A 20138-nucleotide genomic window follows, 5' to 3' on the forward strand; every position below is an offset into this window, starting at 1 on the left:
TCAAATCACCCAGCCACTCTGCAGCTCCCAGACCGCAGCCGAAGGAAACACAAAATAAAGAGGCAGAAGAAAAAGATTTTAGGCCCAGATTAAACCTCTGGATGTCAGTGTTTTGTCTGGTTAATCAGTAAATCATTTGTTTGGTGAGCTGTGAGATGCCGGGTGAAGGACAATTACTCGCAGGTTAAGGAGAGTGCAGCCCAGACAGTGGCAGGCAATGGCGGAGTGGGGGAGGGACGCCAGCGGAGGAGGGCGGGGATGGGAAGCAAACAAAGCACATGTGGGATTTAGCTGCTACTGGATGACTGCAGGCATTCAGAAACACTGCACGGCTGTTTATACGACTGCAGGACTTGACTTTACAACCCTGGAAAGCTATTGTGGCAACAATCATGTTATCATTCGTCTCCATTTCTTTGAATGGCCGGGCTGCCTCCCACTCTGCAGGCACCAACTTACTCAAGGTATTGAAATGAATGAGAACGGTGCATTTCTTTCTTGCTAGAAGTAAAACGGTATTCAGATCAAGATTTTTATTTGGATCTGCACCAAACTGCACACATTCATGTTTTGTCCCCTATACATTCCTGATTCTTTTCCTCAATTAATCTCTAAGAAATCAAGGAAAATGTTGAAAACGCTCTATTTCAAATTGTTAAAACAAGTGAAACTTTACTGGGCTCTTCCCTGACGCATATTGCATCCTGCCAGCAAGTTTCATCCCAATTTTTCCACGTGTTTTTGAACAATCTTTCTTGCAAAACAAACCAACAAACAAATAGACAGGGGTGAAAACATAACCTCCTCTGTGGAGGTAATCAGCACGATTTTACTCTCGATAAAATCAATGGCTCACTCCACGTTTAGAGGTGTTGCAGAAAATGGAATTAAATGCCACAGTGACGTCTTTAAATTGCTTGTTTTGTCTGAGCAACCGTCCAAAACCCATTAACGATGGGGTTTTTCCATTACCAGTGATGAAACCGACAAAAATAGCAAGCAGTCAAATCTGAGAAGCTGAAACCAGGTTAACTTTTCTCCCCACTAGATAAACGACTGGTCAGTTATTAAAATGTATTTACTGGTTGTAATCAACGAATGACGTCGGCTGTACTATTTGCCTCACTGTTCCTCCTGATAACCTGAATCGCTGTGTGCATGTAAACACGACATGTGAGAGTCACAGGTTCAAAACACGTTCACCTTCAGCCTTATTGACACACGTCTCACAGATCTAAAAAAACCTGTATTTTCACAACAAACCTGCCCCTTACTTCATGTCAAAACACGGCCCCTCGCCTCCAGGGAACAACACGACACGTTCTCCACTTTCTCTTAACGCGATCCACATGTGGTCGGTCGGACACAATGTCCAACACAATGATATATCTGTCTTCTCGTGAGCAGCTACATTGTTTGATATGAGAGCAGCGAGCAGCCTCTACGCCTACTTTATCTTGATCTCTAGACTGGGAGACTCCAGTTCCCAGGGCTTAGCAGACAATATCCACTACTTGTTTCAGTCACTCGGCCGCGGCGTGCCAAGACCTTGAGCCGGGGCTGTGGTTATGACTGGATTCCAAGTCGTCCGGTGGCACAGTGTCCTGCTGTGCTGGGGAGGCGAGGGTGGGGGGGACGGAGGAGATGGGCATGTCACATTGACACAAGCAGCTGTGAACAATAGGATTTTCGCCCCCCCCCCACGCTCGTTCCCATGCTGTGGTGGACAGGGGCAGCTGGAGAGGAGAGCGTTCCAAAAACACCTGTGGGCAGCACATCCGTCAAGTGATTTGTGGGAAAAGTGAATGAGCAGTGAGAACAGAGGAAGGAGGGAAAATAAGAGTTAGTGTGTGTGAGGGGAGAGCTGGGGTGTGGGTGTGTGTGTGGTGGGGGGGTTAACGTTGGAAGAGTGTTATCACGAGACCACACACAATGAAACGCTTGTTGATTCCCCTCTCACACACACCTGTGCACCCATAAAAACATCTTGCACTTCCTCTAACTCTCTCCCAACTCGGGCCACGTTCAAGGTTAAATAATTAATTATACTTCACATTTAAAACTAGTAACTCAGTCAAGTGCAGAACCGCGCCAAGGCCCAACAGTCCCCTTTAATTTTGTCATATTCGTTTGGACAAAGTTCTAAACTATTGAAAGTGTTGATTTCCTTCTGAATCCACATTATCTCAGCAACACATGCAGTTGCAACGAGTATTCAACGTAGTCGACAAAAATCGATGACAAAAATAGTTGCAGACAAATTTAATAGTCGATGATTCGTTGGTTACGTGCCATGCAGCCGAACTAAATGTTGTTTTACAGGAAGTGCTGATGGAAGTAGCTGTGGAGTGAGCCATCTCGCTCCCTTCCTATCGCTGAAAGTCGCGCATGTACAATAGCGACAAAACATAGCACAATGGCGGCGTCCGTTGCAACACCATCGCGTACCAGAAAGTCAAAAGTATGGGAGAACTTCACCCTTAACATAGCCCGAAAATCGGTTTGTCCTGCTGACAATCCAACCAATCAATCAACCAACCAACCAACCACCAGCCAGGGGTGAAAACAAAACCTCCCTGTCAGAGGTAACCAACCACCATACGAGGAAACTCCCACAGGAAATTAAATAAAATTAAAACTTAAAAAATTAAATGGACAAAAACTTGAACAAAATTTTTGTATCAATAGTAGCCTAATATGCAGCAAAGTTTATTAAAAGACATTTTTGAATGAAGAATCGATCTTTATTGTCTTTATTGTCAGTCATCACATGCCGCGAACAACTTCAAGCTAAATTTAAAAGCTGATTTTGCATCATCCTGCTGACAATCCAACCAATCACTCAACCAACCAACCATCCACCAGCCAGGGGTGAAAACAAAACCTCCCTGTGAGAGGTAACCAACCACCATACGAGGAAACTCCCACAGGAAATTAAATCTAATGCAATTAATGCATCCACTGCCCGCTTGGTAAAGATGTCTGTCACAGGTACAGACTACAAACTGCAAACGTAAGAAAACACGGCGACCTCCCTGAAGCTGAGTGTTTTTAATCAGGCACAATATTAGTCAACATCTGTGGCAAAGTCAGCAGCTTGGTATGTGACGAGAATCCAAATGAGACAAAAGTTAGATAACCCACTTTTTTTTACGCTGAAACAAGCATAAATTACGTTCCGCAGACAAGCACACCGGGAAAAATCCTGTGGTGGATACGCTCCTCTTTGATTAGGCGGATAATCTTTTAACAGTGTCCAATATCAGGGCTGAGGGTGTGGGGGAGGATTTGATATTTAAGCATCTCTTTATCCTCTGGCTTTTGAAATGTCAAGTTCAAAGATCCAGACCAGCCGCCTTGATCTTTGGGCTAAGACGACCCTGAGAATTAGCCAACAGCCCCTGACCGTCATCACACAGCAGAGACGAGCAGAGTCGGTACACATGGAGGATTATTAACTCTGATTATATTAGAGTCTGTAAACAGGCGTTTGATGTTTGTTCCTCATGCTCAGGTCAGACCTGCGTAATCCAGTCAAAGCTGTGTTTTCTCTGGAATGAAATGCTCAATGAATGCCTGAGCCTTCCCTAATGGAATTCAACTTATTCAATTAGGACACTTTCCCAAGCAGCATCTCGGGTGCAGCGCTCACGTCCCACAGTCCTTTCAGTTTGGAGACAAATATGAAAGTGGGTTTAATCTCTATGATAAAACAGAAGTGATGGATGTGCTGCTCCGCGATTATTCCAGTGTAAGCGAATGAAGCACTGCCAGTTCATGATGGGTCTGATGAACTGGATCCAAGGAAGGCAACGCACCAAAAATAACACCAGCAGGCCAAAGATAGAGCAGAGGAAAAGTGAAGTTCACCTTAGAGCCCATCACAGTGCGAGGAAGTCATAGTAACACTAAACGTTTTAGCCTTTTACAGGCACTTTATTTAGTAGAACACAAATGGTTTATAATACACTTTTATGTGGTTATAAACAGATATAAGTGTTTGTTAATGCATCTCTCAGAGAAAACAATAAAATACAGCTGAACTTTAGAAAGTAGTTTAAAGTTATTTCCAGTTCTGAAGTATGAGAGTTTTCTGAGGTGAGGCTGCATCTTTCACTATGAAAAGGTCGGCACAGTGGAAACCTCAACTGAGGCACCACTGATTTTACACATGAGAATCCGTTGACTCACCATGAAGAGTCCATCTCGACCTGTGGAAACAGTCGTATAACGTCCTGTGACTCTGGAGGAGTTAAAAAAAAACCCTGGATAATTCAGTTCAGGCCCGAAGGAGCATTTTATTATAAGAAAGCCTCCAATACAAATCAGGGTTTGAAAGACCAGGCAGAGAGGAAGGCAGGATCCAGAGTTTTACAAGCTTTGTCTCTTGCAATCACTGCAGTAATAATGTAACATTTGAAGAAACATTAAGGGATCCATGTTGATTCTGTTCAAATCCAACATTGAACTGTCTGTGCAGCCAAAGCCTTAAAGAGCCCGTAGCCACATAAATACTTGTTCTTTTCGAGATTGCGTCTCAGCAATTTTCTGTCCAACCTCAGCCGAGCCCAATAGAAATTTAGTCGGACCCAAAACCAACTCAAAGTTTCCCTTGACTCCAGGCACAAGTATAGACCAGCTGATTAGACCAAACCTGACCCAAGTCCGAACCTGGCCCGACTCTTTGGGTCCTGACTGGTCTCGATGGGCTCAGGTCAGTCATCCACACCACTTTCTTTATTAAGATAAACTCTGGTTAATTTTCAGTAAATTCCACAAACACTGCTGAAGCCAAAAATAGTCACTACAGCACCAAATGCATATTAAACCACATGTGAAAAAACAGCCATCAGCAAATTCCCCATTCCCTCCGGTTTGAGTAACGTTTGCAAAAACGTTCGTTAATTTTCTCACGACTCATTTGTAAGATTGATGAAGGGGCGCCGTATTGTAATTTGAGCCATCATTTTGTTATTTAGCTGATCTCTTTCTGTAGCTCCGGGTTAGAATTAGCTCTGGAAACACTCGAAATCTGTCAAGATTCGCTTACAACATAAATCAACTGGTCTCCATCTGCAGTGAGGGGGGTGGGGGTGGGGGAGGGGAGGCAGGAGATGTATGTTGCAGTCAAGTAACATCTTTGCCGCTGGGTATCGTGCACTGCATGGTGGTTAGGTTTAGTCATTAAGAATTACTGATCTAAATGACACTCCCAGCGGGTGGTGAGACTCTGTATTAACAACTGACGGTCAGAACTGGCTCAGGAAATTAAGTGTCTGCAGGCGCCCTGCAGGATTAACATCCTGTAGCATTTCTTACTGTACATCTCTGTTAATGGGGACACAACACACGGCCAATAATAAACACCAGTGTGTATTTTCAGGCCTGTCGATATCAGTGTTCCTGGTCTCGCTGGGCAGCAGATGCCAAGCTAGCTGGAGGTGGAGGAAGCCCATGGCGTCACGACTCCTCCAGCCCTGCAGGGGGGTTTGCAGAGTCAGATATTTGTTTGCTGCACGTCAACCTTACGAGGGTATTTTTGGACACGGCTTCCAAAGTAAAACTAGTTGCATTTACTCAGTTTAAATTATAGTATTAATGAAGGAAGCCAGCAGACATACTGTACACGACAAGAAATATTCAGGAGCATGATCAAGCAGCTGATGACTGTGCACCTTTAAGAGCCATCATTTATTAAGAGGGACTCTGGATGGGGTCTGTTATATCAATACCACTGCATATTAACTAAGTGTGACACATGCTACAACTTATACATGCGGCTAATCCCTCCTCCCTAGGAGCAACACAACATACACACAGCAACAAAGCACTGTTGCTTGATAACAGACACATAACTAGGCAGTGACACAAATAGTTAGCTTGCTGTCCATCGATGAATTGATCAACTTGATCATCTAACCAGTTCAGGGTCGATTTCACAACAGGGCGAGAAAAGAAGCCCAGACGTTTGTTTTTCGCTGACGTCATCCAGCTCCTCCAGGCTCCATTGGGGGGGGGGGCGGCCAGATGCCCAAACCACCTGCAGGCTGCGGTCTGACAGCACGGTCTGCTTCCGATGTCTGAGGAACTACAGGGAGACTGGCTAAGAGGAGATTCATGTTCTTGTTTTTCACCTCGAGAGAGAAAGACAGGAAGGTTTTAGTCTGCTGTCACAGCTGAGAGGTGCATTTAGGACAAGAACATGGTTTGCTCCAAGGTTTTTCAAGTTGCAAGTTGATGAGTCGGAAGTTAAACAACCTGCAGAGAGGCCTCGTTATCTATTTGTAGTTTAATTCAACGGCACAAACGCCCGATTGCAAGTGCTGCTCTGTGCTTTATGGGATGTCAAATGTGACTATTTGTGAAGACAGTGACACAATGTTCTTTCTCGAGTAGCAACAAACGTTCTTGGAAATCGGGAGATTACTTTTTTCAAAACACCTTGTCATGGACCAAAGTGAGGGGAAGACCTCACATATTCTGAAAAGGGTAAAACTGTCCAATGCACAAACAGACAAGTGAAAAACGTCTGCACTGACCGCAAAAAATAAAACCCACATGTGTTGGAGATTTATTTTGATCCCACTGACACCAATCTTAGTTTGCTTGAAGCATAGTACTGGCTGCCAGAGAGCTGGATAGATTCCCAGCTCTGAATTAACGCTTCACAAATCCACTGTTTGTCCAACTTTATTGTATTTTTTGTTTTCAAATTATAAAAGAACTACAGGTTGATGCTGTATTTTGTGAAACATTTGGGCTGAATTAAATAAGACAAAAACGTCTTTAAATCATAATATTTCTCGTAGAAAATACAGTAACAGTCATTAAATCATCTCCAGCAATGACAGGCTGACTTTTAACCTCAACTCTGCTGCTCACATAAACCTACAAGGTGCTTTCCAACACTGTAACCACAAGCTTTATCTTTATTATCCCGAATCAATCCCAGATGGGGGTTCAGAGAGTCTTCAATCCAGTTTCTACAGTTTTTGGGCGAGTGTAAGTTTTGTTTGGATCCCCGACACTTCTTTATTCTTAAATGGCAGTTGTAGAAAAGGCCCTGCGGGGCAGATTCCAGACCCTAAACTTGAGCTGAAGAGGTAGATCACATTACAGCTTTCATCAGACACGTCTTCAAAAGACACCGGCTGAGTCTGGCAGCCTCTAAATTGCCCCAAAAGTCAACTCTGCACCGAGGCTCCTTAATAAATCCTGTCTGTGACTTGGACATCAGCCTTAAGGGTCTTGATTCTTATCTGTGAACAAAGCCTGTTATCACGTTCCACGTCAGTGCCGCTGACATTTCACAAGGACGTCTGCAAAAGCCTCACCGTGCAAACGTATTCCGTTCCACACGTGTGTTGCCATGATGAGGAGTAAAAGACGAGACTGGAAATATTCCAGCTAAATTCCAATGCCCCATCAACAGTTGCTGCTGGTTTTGCTTCACCAGGCGCATTTTCTGCCTGTCTAAGTTCTCCTGAGGGACGTTTAACAAAGAGATCAGCCCTTGGGGGAATCTGGCATCCAAATGCTCTGGAACCACAAACTGAACAACAGAAAAAGACCATAATAATTAGGCCTGCACTCTGAATCAGCTGAAGGGCTAGAGTCCCACACAAAGCATGAAATGTGAGCTAAATCTGGCCCTCAACCATCGGACTGATCGTTGAGCCTCCAGCTCTGGGATAAGATTCACAGCCCTGACACAAGACTCTGCAATCCTGCTCTACGCTCATGAAAAGAAAACCCAAAGAAAACCTGAAGTGATATGAAAACCAAACCGATTTCATTTCAGAGCCTATAGCTGGTTGCACAATTCACATTAATACGCAGACTAATCAGAAAAAAAGCAACAACACTGCCAGATGGATGTATGGCATATCCCCGGCATGGCACAGCCCATTAGCTGAGAGAGACAAACACCATGAAAGACGCTCTGGTTGGCCCTGAGGTCTTCATGCATATTCATGTGCACATGCACACACCGAACACAAGACGTGGCTTTTCACCATCAAAGTCGGTCCTGATTTAAACCGACTTCATTTTAATTTCCCAACAGATGCGAACGCAAGTCGATGTGACAGGCAACTGACTGGCACGGTGCCAGACATTTACCATTTCAGCTGAATGGCAGGAAACAATACATGTAGTCTCATAATGTAATGGCAACAACATTCCACAACATATATGACCGAGGAAGGAGGTTGTGTTTTCACCCCTGTCCGTTGGTTTGTTTGTTGCATGGTTACTTTGTTTGTCAGAAGGATTAGTGAACAGATTTCCATAAAACTTTATAGAGGGCTGGGACATGGGCCAAGAATATTATATACATACATATTTAAGGTCTCAAGTAAAAATTGGTATCCTATAGGCAAAATAGGGTCTTAGGGACCCTCTCAACCACTGGTCGTAGAAGAAGCTGATGTGTGCGGCTCTACAACTAAAAATTTGGCGGAGCTTCGTGCAGAACCTGGAAACAAAGTTGTGCTTCAGAGAGAGAAAGGCTTGTTATCAGAGCCCAATCAATAAAAAACTCAGGAATCATTACAAACAACAAAAAATAATGTTGTGGAAATGTTGAAAATCAATACTATTGTATTCAAAATTTAAAACAAGTAGAAACCTGAATAAGTCCAGAAATAAAAGAAAGTCCTGAACATAAAATCCTTTGGCCCCAAACTAAAAAGCTGGAGTACAGCCTCAAGCATCTTTGGTTGAAAACATGAACTCTGGAACATAAATGAGTTATTTCTGGTCGCTGTCATAATAATTCACTCTCCCCATCAGGTGTAAACTCAGCCTCGGTGCTCTTTGCCCCACGAATGTCAAGAGAAACACAAATATTACCTGTGATATTTACGATTTAGTTACATTCGTCACCCCCTCATTATCTCACTCTGCAACCTGATCCCGGCGATGAGCTGAATATTACACTTAATGATGTTCGCAGCCTCTTCGGGCCCAGGTGACACTTACACACTGGCTGGTTCGTCAGTCTGACACAACGCCAGGGAACAAAAGACATCAGAGGAGTTAACATTCCTCAGCACAATGACGTGGTGCGAGGGGAAGCCTCCAGCAAATACTGGAGACAAGTCAGTGGCATCTGCTTTGTTTCACCAAGAAACCCACCTCGTATCCATTACCACGGAGCAGCCTTCCAGATACAAGTGAACCCTCCAACCAGTGACATAGGGCTGTGGTCACATTTCTCACACACACACACACACACACACACACCTCAACGCCTCAGGATTTAAAGGGGTATCTGTGCTTTTTCACCTTCCAGGAGTTAGTTCCTCAAGGAAAGTTAGAACTCAACAGCTTCTCTAATTAATGGGTAACTGTGCTCCGAGTGTGCGGGACTACATGCTGGGTTACTCTGCCTCTGGGTCAGGGGACTGCACGGAGCTGCAAGATGTTACAACAAGATTACAACTAAATTCTAGACTCAAATTTGATGTTTGGTTCACACACTTTCAATATAAATACAGTTGCAAACAATCTCCAGTTGGATCTATCATTATACTTGTCAAAATCAGAAGTGTCTGTAGGGGAAATATAAAGGTTCAGCTCGAGTATAAATTTAAATATATCATGTACCATGGTAATGGTAAGATTTTTATACAAAGTAACGGGATGTTTTATTATGTTGTTTCCACTTCACCAACAACTCCCATGATCTTTCACCACATCATCAAACCAGGTCTTTTGTTATTGTTTTGATTAACGACCAAAGTCACATATTGTACGTTTGAGGGTTTCCTCATCAACAGTATTAAGGCAGAACTACAACTAAAATACTTTCTCTTACTATTTATCATCACTTTAATATTGATTTTCTCTAAGTTTCCAGTGTTTCAACATTAGATTACATAAGTTTTGGATATAACCAAACTGAACTGGTCTGAATGAACTGTTTTATTAATTTTTTTGGCATCATAATCTCATGTCGCTGCCGATTTGGACCCATTTGGAAGTACAGTCATCCAGCCTCTAATGAACTGCTCTAGAAAAAAAAATAGTCTTTCCATGTGGGTGGCATGTTGTGCGCTGCCAGGTTTTATGAGCCAAAGCTCCATCAACTGAAATAAGATTACCGAGCATCGACTCAGACTTTACACAAAGATTATTATTAACACTGGAAAAGATCAGAGTTCAGTGAATTTTAAACAAATGTACGGAGTTAATCTCTCTCGCTCAGTTAATCTGCATACAACCCTTTCCTGTGTACTCCTGCTGCTGCAGTCATCAGAACAACAACACCAGCAAAGTAAATATTCCCAGGCTCCGTCCACTGCGCTCGACAAGAAGAAAGGCGGGGGGCATGAGAGAGGTGTGCGAAGAGACAAGCGATGGGGGGGGACAAGGCCTCAGAAAAGGCGGGAAGGAGGCAAACACCATTGTGGTGTTCGATTTCTGTGTAACGTGAGCCGCTGCTTGTTGCCCCCCACCCCACCCCAGAATGTGCCTCGTCCGCCGGATCGGGGCATCAGGTGTGTGCAGCTGCTGGTTAAGCTCTGTTTGCCGAACCAGAGAGGGAGAGAAGTGGGGAAAAGAGGAAGGAAAAGCTTCTGAATGAAGGCGATACTCAAGGGTTGTTGTTTTTTTTTTGTCTCTCCCTCTGGCACTCATGGGACTCCTGCCAAGACTTGGATCGTGGCCCGAGAGAGCGCCATGTGCCCCACAGATGGGCCCTCCAAATATGAAGGGACGTCACGTACAGATGGCCAATTTTTTGCCCGAGCACTGTTTTGGGACAAATCTGCTCAAGACTGAAATACGACTAATGAATATCTTATTTTTAAAAACAAAGAAAACAGCACGGTCTTATTCCGTAGAGATGTACACACCCCGAAGTATATATATCGCATAACTGTAGTATATTTAAGTGGCACTACAGAACGCATGACGACATAGTTATTTTAGTTGTTCTCTTGCCAGAGAAAGTAAAATCAATATAAAAGAGAGAGAATATGAAGGAAAACGCTGATATCAGATTGTTGCTTTGTCTTTTTCACATTCTTGCTCCATCCTGTTGTGATTTAACCTTCTGAACTCTGCAGGACAAATGGTCCTCCAGTGACTACATTGGTATTTCTGCTGTCATGTCATGTCATTTCTTGATGTATTTTATCTCTGAACTCTGTACAACCTAAGAAAAGGGTTGTTTAAGACGATAAAGCATAATAAATGATTAGAGTACTGATATTGTGTGATAAATTAAAAAAAATGTACAAGTTTTTTCATCACATTTTGCAGAATAAAAACCAAAAACATGTCAAAGCAAAAGATTTCTTAATATAGATATTTTAAAAATATTTCCGAATGTACGTTTTTCAGTTTTAAAGATATGCCCATTGTTCTCTGCTCCGCTCTGGCGCCATCGTGCATCAGTGATACACTTAGCATTTCACGTGATGAAACATAATGACGTCATTCCAAGTATAAACTGTGATAAGGCAGAGGACAGAGATCGAGGCTTTCTGATACAAAGAGAAGGAATGCTCTCACTGTTATGGTTTTTATTTTAGATTAATTTAAACCGGATCATGCAAAAAAGACAATCTGTTCTTGGAGGTTTAATCTTCTCCAACAAAAACAAGGACAGCACTGCTCACGAATGAGCCGGATCATATTGCTCAAGATATTATCTAATCTAATTCCTAATGTGATAACAAGAAAATTATCATATCATGATATTGACAATATTGCGAGGTGGTGACATATTGACATCGGGACTGAAATACAGCAGCAGTCAAGGTTTGAAAACATTAACACCCAGAGAAACTAGAACCACGTCATAGGACCAATGATCTCATTACCAAATTGCTCAGAGGACGATTCAGCTGAGGTGGCGATGACGGATTGATCACATCGTCCTTGTGGTAATTAATCAGCGACATGCTTTTAGTCAGGAGGGTGTTATTGATTCAAACGGACTTTATGTACTTCTGCTCACGAGGTACAGCAGGTGTGAGGCTCAACGTTGTACTTGTACTTTACTTGTGGTATTGAATTTACTGCTATTTAAAAGTTTTACTCCACAACCGTGTATAAAGTTTCTAGATTCTTCAGGAGGCAGTTCATTGGTTACAACTCGCTATAACTATATGTCTAACACCAAGCTCTTTAAAAGTGAAGCCTAACCGTCTTAATCGCCCCCTGGTGGCTGGCTGCAGCATTGGTTATAAACCCCTCCTCGTCCATGTTAGTGGATGGGACATGGATGGTTTCTGTCATTTTAGATAGTTCTCATCACACTGCTATTTGATGAGGGAAATGTCATGATTGACAGCTGAGACTGCCTCGTGATTGGGCAAGAGCGTGCATCAGCAGGACCTTGTTACCGTGGCTCCATCCCTGAATTGCTACAGCCCAGACTCTGGGGTTTGAACAGTTTTAGAGATAAACACTGATTTCTCAATTAAATTTACCCTCTGGTGTTGACAATCCCTCCAGTGTGATCAAATCAGGTTTGTTTTTGGGTGCAATATACGTCAAAGGGAAAAACGGCTGAAACTAAAGATCCCAAACATTGGCACGGTAAAAAAAATGTCACCTGTTGTATAAAGGCAAAATTAAAAGCATTCAAAAACTGCCAAAATAGCCCAGGACTCCTCGGGGTTGGACACAATCTGAACCACCAGGACAGATGTTACAAGCTGCAAAAAAGTTCACGTCTGTGGAGCAAAACTTGGGACTACTTCAACACACACCTCTCCATTCATTACGCTGCACTCACAACAATGTACAGAAATAATCAATCCAGTGCAAGCGGTGCAGCCAAATCCAATATTTGGGACTGAAAGAGGCTTTTAAGAAGTGAAGCTCTCAGCACTCTCCCTCTGCAGTGGAGCCCCGCAGCACTTCTGGTACTTCTTTTTAAAGAAATAAATACAGAATAAATAAATAAATAAAAAAGTAGCGCAGTGTTGCAGGAGACATTGTTCACGTTCCTGACACAGTGTGATAAGTGTTAAGTGCTCTGGTCCCTCATGGGCTCCTCACACCCTCAATGCACATGTTCCACCATCTTTTCCTGCATCTCCTCTCCTTAAATTTACTCTATCAGCAATCTCTAGAAACAGGTCCAATCTTCTCCAGGGTGGATTGTTCACTGTATGGATTTCTTTTTATTTGAGCTGTGGTGAATGATGTGCTTTGAATAACACCGCAGTCAGAGATGTTTTGGGCAGTTCTTCAGCACCAGAGAGGTAAAGTCGATACTGAAGAAATTCCCTCCCTGAAGGCCGGGGCTCAAACTACAGAGGCAGCTGTTGGATATAAAATCCCACTCACACATCAACCATTCCACCGGCTGCAAATACACTACACATGCTAAGACAAGGCCCTTGAAAACCCTTCAGTCGAGGCTTAGGGGTGGATGTCAGCTCTGCTCCTGCCAGCTAAACAGCTTTGATTTTCCAAAACATGTCTTGGATCCTCAGAGCAAATACAAGCTTTAAACCATAGACTCAAACTACAAACACACAAAAAAACTCAGCTTCTAGAACAAGGCAAATGCAAACAAAATTATTTTTTGGACAGTTTCAGTCAACAAAGCCTGTTTATACCAAGAATATTATGCTTCATTTGGTTTTATCTACAATAACCACTCATGGCAACTGAAGCTTGATGGGTGATTGTAATTTGTTTAGATAAATCAGCACTTGGTGAAGATTAGGAAAAGATGTTGGTCTTGGTTAAATACCAAACTAATCAAAACTCACTTAAAGAACAAGACTTGAAGTATTGACATAATAATATTTCCCTTAACTGTGTTGTAACAAATGTAACCGGGGGCCAACAACAATACCGATGTTAGGGAATAGAAAAAGCCAGATACCAATATATCAGTCTATATATTTCTGGAAAAATTGCTGATAATTCTTACAATTTCTATAATAACCCCTAATGACAAAGAAATGTAACTGAGTCTTGATATTTTACAGTTTAACCATGAACTTCATTGTAAATAACTATAATAAAAAAGTTGAATTAAGAAAATTCTGCATTGTAGCTATCTTGTAATTATCTAATGATAAAAAACGACTATGTAATAACCACTTATCTAACAGACAAAGCATTTAATTCCGTAAAATATATAGTTTTAATATCAGCACATATCAGAATAAACGCAGATACCAATATGTTTGGGAAAGGCTCATATCAGCCAATCGATTATCAATCTCTAATGTGAAGTGACGCAGGATGTGAACCCTTGTCTCCACTGTCTTGTTCACGTCCAGTCAACTCATCACTGTTAGCTGCGGTATCATAAATGTGAAAGGCAGTAGAATATTGAGAGAATATATTAAAAAGAGTCAATTCAATACTGTTTGATTGCTCACTGCTGACATACATGTTGGTTGAATTACTTTACATATGCTTAAAGTTCCAACGAGGAAACATTTAAAAAATACCACAGGGATCTAACAGCGCACTCTCTTTAATGAAAACAATGAGCCAATACATTAGATTACATGGCTGTCATGCCCAGCTATCACTCAGGCAAAGTCCCTAATCCCACACGAACAACTGCAGCCAGCAGCTGCACACTTCCTGCCCCATCCAGACACACCCAGCGGCAGAGGAGCACAGGCATTCAGCCACAGAGACAGATGAAGGAGAGGTCAGGGACCACCACCATTATTTACATTCAGGACATTCCCTCGCTGGGATACCTTTCAACTCAGTTTTGGACACTTAACTACTTCAGTACTACTTTATAATCATATAATAAGATCTAGAAAAGTTTTGTGGCATGAAGGTTCTGGATTCTCTACTCATACCCAGAATTATGGCTTCTACAAATCCATTTTCATACTGAAATAAAAATTGTTTTCCCTTTATGCAGTCTGACCTTGTGGTCAAAACAATATGAATATCTCAATTATATGATTGGTAGTTTGAGTTATAATTTAATGGTTTTAATTTAATTTCAGAATATCAATAAATCTATTTAAATCATAATGAATAATACAATGAACTGGTTCTCCAAAGCCTTTAAGAACACTACACATTCATAGTGAGTAGTGTAAACCAAACCTACGACATATGTTTATTTTTCATATTTGAATGTACAATATGTAACTTCGGCTAGATATTTTAATGAAGAAATGTTATATGTTTTATCTTTAGTTAAATATGTGAATAGGTTGTATTTTCAAACACCCGAGCCTGAGCTCACATCTTCAAAGATTTTGTTTTATTTCACCCACTGTGCAGATATTCAGCTGATGATGATAAATTATGAAATAAAACAGAAAAGCATCTCAGAGACTGAACAGTCAACCCAAAGCAAGTTACCACAGTATAGTCTGGTAGCCAGATCCTTTGTAAATCTGGTTTCAAGTTGGTAAAATAACCAGATTCTTTAAGATCCACATTACAGCTAAATGCACTTAAGGGTAAAAGTATTTCACTATGGCCTGAACTACGTGACCCGTCCTTCGTGTCTACTTTCTGTTCTGTAAATGTCGTCATAAAAGCTTTGCCGCTGCGCTGATTTACTGCCCGGACCACTTGCCCATTCCTGTCACACAACATGGCCATCATACTGATGAACACAGGTCTGTGGGATCAATAGAGTTCGGAGTACAATGCATCAACCGAGCTACATGTTTGGGTTTCCTCTCATGCTCAGGATGGCTTTATTTCCATACGGCATAAATGCTCTCAGCCACAAATTGTATTGGAGTAAGTGCCCTTCATGGACCATTAGGGAGGAGGTCCGTTTTGATGGAGACGGACTAGGAGGATCTTTAAAAGACCGGGGGTCTCTATCGGAGGCCAACGATCTAATCCAAAAACAGACAGCTTTACTCCGTCTCCGAAGGAGGTAGAGGGGAGATGAGGATTAAATAGCGGTAACCCAATTAAGACTAGGCTGATGGAGTAAAAAACAGGGATTTAGGAGAAAAAGAGGGATAAGGCCAGGACAGAGTGAGTGTTGTCCTGTTGTGAGAGACGCTGTAGGAAGGTTTCCGTCTAATTATGTAGAGTAAAGCTTGCTCGAATTAAGTAATCCATCAGTGAACACAGTGTTGGATTCTATTTATGGTGGTCGCTGACGGGACACGGCTCCATGTCTGTGCTTACTGTCAATCTCACCTGTTGCCTGTCGCCGGCTGTGCTGCAGCAGCACATTGGCCGCTGTCCTTCCCTTCCTCTCCTGAATCTCTCTCTTCATTAACAACATCCATCCTTTCCTGACCCCCCCCCCCCCCCCCCCCCCCCCCCCATTCTTGCTGCCTCAGCTGCCACTGCAGCACTAAGGCCTGGAAATATTCGGAGCAAATTAATGGGATGGCTGATCACACTGTACGGCTTTGCCACTTGTGTTTTCTTAGATTTCTAGGGACTCTTTATCTAATACATCTGATCCAGGCTGTCTTTGCACCTCCGCGGACGAACCCATTTGAGATATTCCTCCAATAAGCACATGGATCAAGGAGGCTAAAATTCAGCGTACGAGTGCTACGTCAGCCGTCTTCTCTGTGGGGAAAAGCCAACAACAACAAACCTTCCTCCTGTGCATGATCGTGTTTTGATTCGGAGTGTGCATGAAGAGGAGGGGGGCTGTACACAGATGGGTCCATTGTCAATGTCAATGTTTTTGTGGGGAGGGGGTGCAGGGGGGAGTTTAAGAAAATCAATGCAGCACACAGCTCTACAACCAAATAAGATTTTACCTGTTTGAAATGGTGAAAAGTGATAGAATTGTGTGGAGATTTGTGGCCTCCACAAGCAGAACGGTAACAATGGTGAACATGATGCTTTTGTTGGTGTAAGGGAAAAAAGAAATCCTCTCACATGAGTTTAATTCTTCCTATAATCTACTATCCTGAATTGGTTTAGTCAATAATCATCCCAATTACCTCAGGCTGAGTCTGGTTCTGCTGGTTTTCTCTCCACTGTCACTGATGTTTGCTCATGTGGGAACAGTTGGGTTTCTCTATAGTTTTGTAACGTCTTGACCTTACAATGTGCTTTGAGATCATTTAAGTGGGGATTTTGGGCTATAAAGACAACATAAAACTGAATTACTTGGGACACAAGGCCAGGGTGCAGCTTACAGAGGGTAAACGGCTGCCATGTCGTTCTCCATCAAAGAAAAACAAGCATGTAGGCATAATTCTGTGACTTAATCATGAGCCTTGCAACACAAAGGTGAAGTAATTTGTGATGCTTCATGCTGCATCAACCAGACAGCTTTGATACCCAGGAGCCTACCAACAAACGAGATGGCTGACCAACACACGGAGCACCAGTATATAACCAGTTGAGAATGGGAATCCGAGGAAAACTGCACAAAAAAAACTATATGAAAATAAATGTGAAAATGGCTGAACATTTCTATCTGTGATTGACAAGCATCAATGTTCATCTTACGTTTCCTTAACGTTATGTTACCACTTCATTTACTAGATTAGCATTGAAAATAGTAGTCGTTTAATCAATAAGTCGATTAGCACAAAATCAATAAGCTGCTATTTAGGTCCTCAATTAATTGGTTCTTTGTTTTTCAAGCAAAAATGTCAATACATTATCTGGTTGCAGGTGCTCAGTTGTGACTCTTTATTGTATTTCTGTGTTTTAAAGCATTATTACCCATCCGGTCATCAAGTTTAAAAATGGATGCCACACCCATACTGTGTATTTACACCAACAGGCTGACAGGTTGTGTGGTGACAGGTGTGGTTAACCGTCCAACCCTCCTGGAGTGATGAACACCTCAAAGCAATTAACCAGAAGGGTCAGAAGAAAGAAGGTGCATCCCAAAGGAAATACATCGGAATATCCACAAGACATTTTGGAAAAAAATAAATACCTTAAAACAAAACAAGACATTGGAAGATGTGACCTTGGACTTGAATTACAACTGATTTTTTTTTCCCTACTGGAGGATTAATAGAGATGATAATCTGCAGATGAATGAAGAATAAATCACTTCAGAGGACATTACATAGACATTCATTATAACCTAAGTTATTACAATGGCAACCTTAACCTTAAAACACGAAAAAAGATGATTTACATAATGCAGACTTTATGGGTCTTGTTGTCCCCATAATGTAAAACATTCACTTTTAAGGTGAAGACCTGTTTAGAGTTAGGTTTCAGCAGGTACTAGTTATACTTAAGGTTATAATGAATGTATATAACCACTACTTGCTGAAACCTAACACCTTCTATAACTTTAAAACATGTCTTCACCTTATAATTGAATGATTTACCTTATTAGGGTTTTTTCCGGAACTTCTTCTCCCCATAGGGCTGACACAGGTACCAAAAACATGAATGCACACACCCACCCACACCCACACAGACACACTGGCCATGCACTGTTCTGTCCTGTGCATAAAACCCAGCCTCTTCCATCCACAGAGCTGGTTTCACTGATGCTGAGTTGGCTCCTGCGGTTTTATATTAAACTGCTGCGGTGTTTCAGATGTTTGCAGCACGATCGTATGAAAAACCATTTCTTTAATAACTTGTGCAGACTCTGTCACGCAAGTCTTTAAACAAGAGAAACACGCATCACACGCACCGAACGCGTGCTCTCTGCATGCCGCCTGATAGGCTGCGGTATAATTGATGTCTTAACCGCCTCAATTGCGCAGTAACGAATTACACCTATTAAATAAACTGCGACAGTTTCAGGTGAAAACAAACAAATGTTGCAGATAAAGTCCTGCAAAGAAAAAAGCTGCGGACGCAAATTCGTCCATGTGCTTATTTCAATGCACGTAAATGACGCACTTTTTTAATGGAGAAACGAAACTTTGCTAACGTCAAAAAAAAGCCACGCGTGGGTACATCTCATTCAAACTCGTAGAAACAGTCCCCCCCCCTTTACTTTAAAACTTTTCTGCACGAGAGAAATAAAACTGACACGTGTTTAGTTTCGTGTTTTTTTTTAAAAACTCACCGCTCGAGCTGAGGAGGCAGAGATGAAGAAGAAAGAGAAACGGTCCGTGCGCCATGACTGCGCGTCCGTCGTATCCAGTCCGGAGTCAAACTGAGCCGAGGTACTGAAGACGAGAAGTTAGAGAGAAGAAGGAGGAGGAGGAGGCGGACGACGTGCTGGATGAGGAGGTCTGGAAGAGACGCGGTGGAGGAGGTGGATGAGGAGGAGGAGGAGGAGGGAGCTCAATTAAAGTCTCAGTCTGGCGGGCTCCTCCTATTGTTGCCCTGTGTTCGTGTGTGTGTGTGTTGGAGCAGCAGCTTATCAGTGTGTTAACCTCCCCTAACTCACTCACTCACTCACTCACTCACTCACACACACACACACACACTCACTCACTCACTCACTCACACACTCACTCACACACACTCACTCACACGCACACACTCACTCACACACACACACACACACACTCACACACTGGTACACTTCTTGCCTGCAGAAAGTCCTTAAGGTCGTGACTAAATAAGCACCTTATCGTGCCTCCACACATTTTACCTCCTGAAATCACATGGATCCACCTCCCACTTTGATTTGCATTTCCATAGTGGTTGAAGGTAATGAGCACATTTAGATGTTGGAGTCTGAAATTAGATTTTTGATGGGTTGTAAGGTGGTGGAGAAGTGAGGGAGGGAGGGAGGGAGGGAGGACACTGCAACGTGGGATAGAGGCTGGACCCAAAACCTGCTTCATGTTTCATCTGAACCTGTTGTTAATCATCAGGATTATAAAGTATTGAATATATTGAATAATAATGAATGTTCACTTGGTTTCTATTGTGTTGGCAGAAGTAACGACAGCCTGTTTCACAGACCAGTCAGTGAATTTGAGAGGGTTTTTTGTTTGAATGTTGGGAACTCCGGGTGTTTTCACACCTGAAAGTTAAGCTTCATGTCTTTGTTACATTGTTTACATTTAAACTGGTTAGTTCTGGTTTCACATTCTAATGCAGGGAGCAGACTAAAAACCTTTTATTTACCGACGTCCTGTCATCATCACCGACACGGGCTGTGTTCACTTAGTTAATTGCGTTGCCACTATACAATTATGGTTTTCTTAGCAGCATCACCAACTTCAGGTGCAGAACTCAACACTAATTAGATTGTAACAAATAACAATCCTCGTCATTCAAACATTATGTCGTCAGAGGTGAAGATT

At 42.4% G+C, this 20138-nt stretch overlaps 1 protein-coding gene across 1 annotated transcript in view; it reads right to left on the reverse strand.

Annotated features, from left to right (window-relative positions):
- The window catches only part of mcama (melanoma cell adhesion molecule a), a 40833-nt gene extending 21618 nt beyond the window's left edge, over positions 1–19215 (reverse strand). The window contains exon 1 of the mRNA XM_034605955.1: positions 18944–19215. Within this exon, the coding sequence (XP_034461846.1) occupies positions 18944–18998 (55 nt within the window). The 5' untranslated portion in view covers positions 18999–19215. The remainder of the gene's footprint in view (positions 1–18943) is intronic.
- Positions 19216–20138: the final 923 nt, after the last annotated feature.

This window comes from Hippoglossus hippoglossus, chromosome 14 (assembly GCF_009819705.1).
Source record: "Hippoglossus hippoglossus isolate fHipHip1 chromosome 14, fHipHip1.pri, whole genome shotgun sequence".
Taxonomy (NCBI): domain Eukaryota; kingdom Metazoa; phylum Chordata; class Actinopteri; order Pleuronectiformes; family Pleuronectidae; genus Hippoglossus; species Hippoglossus hippoglossus.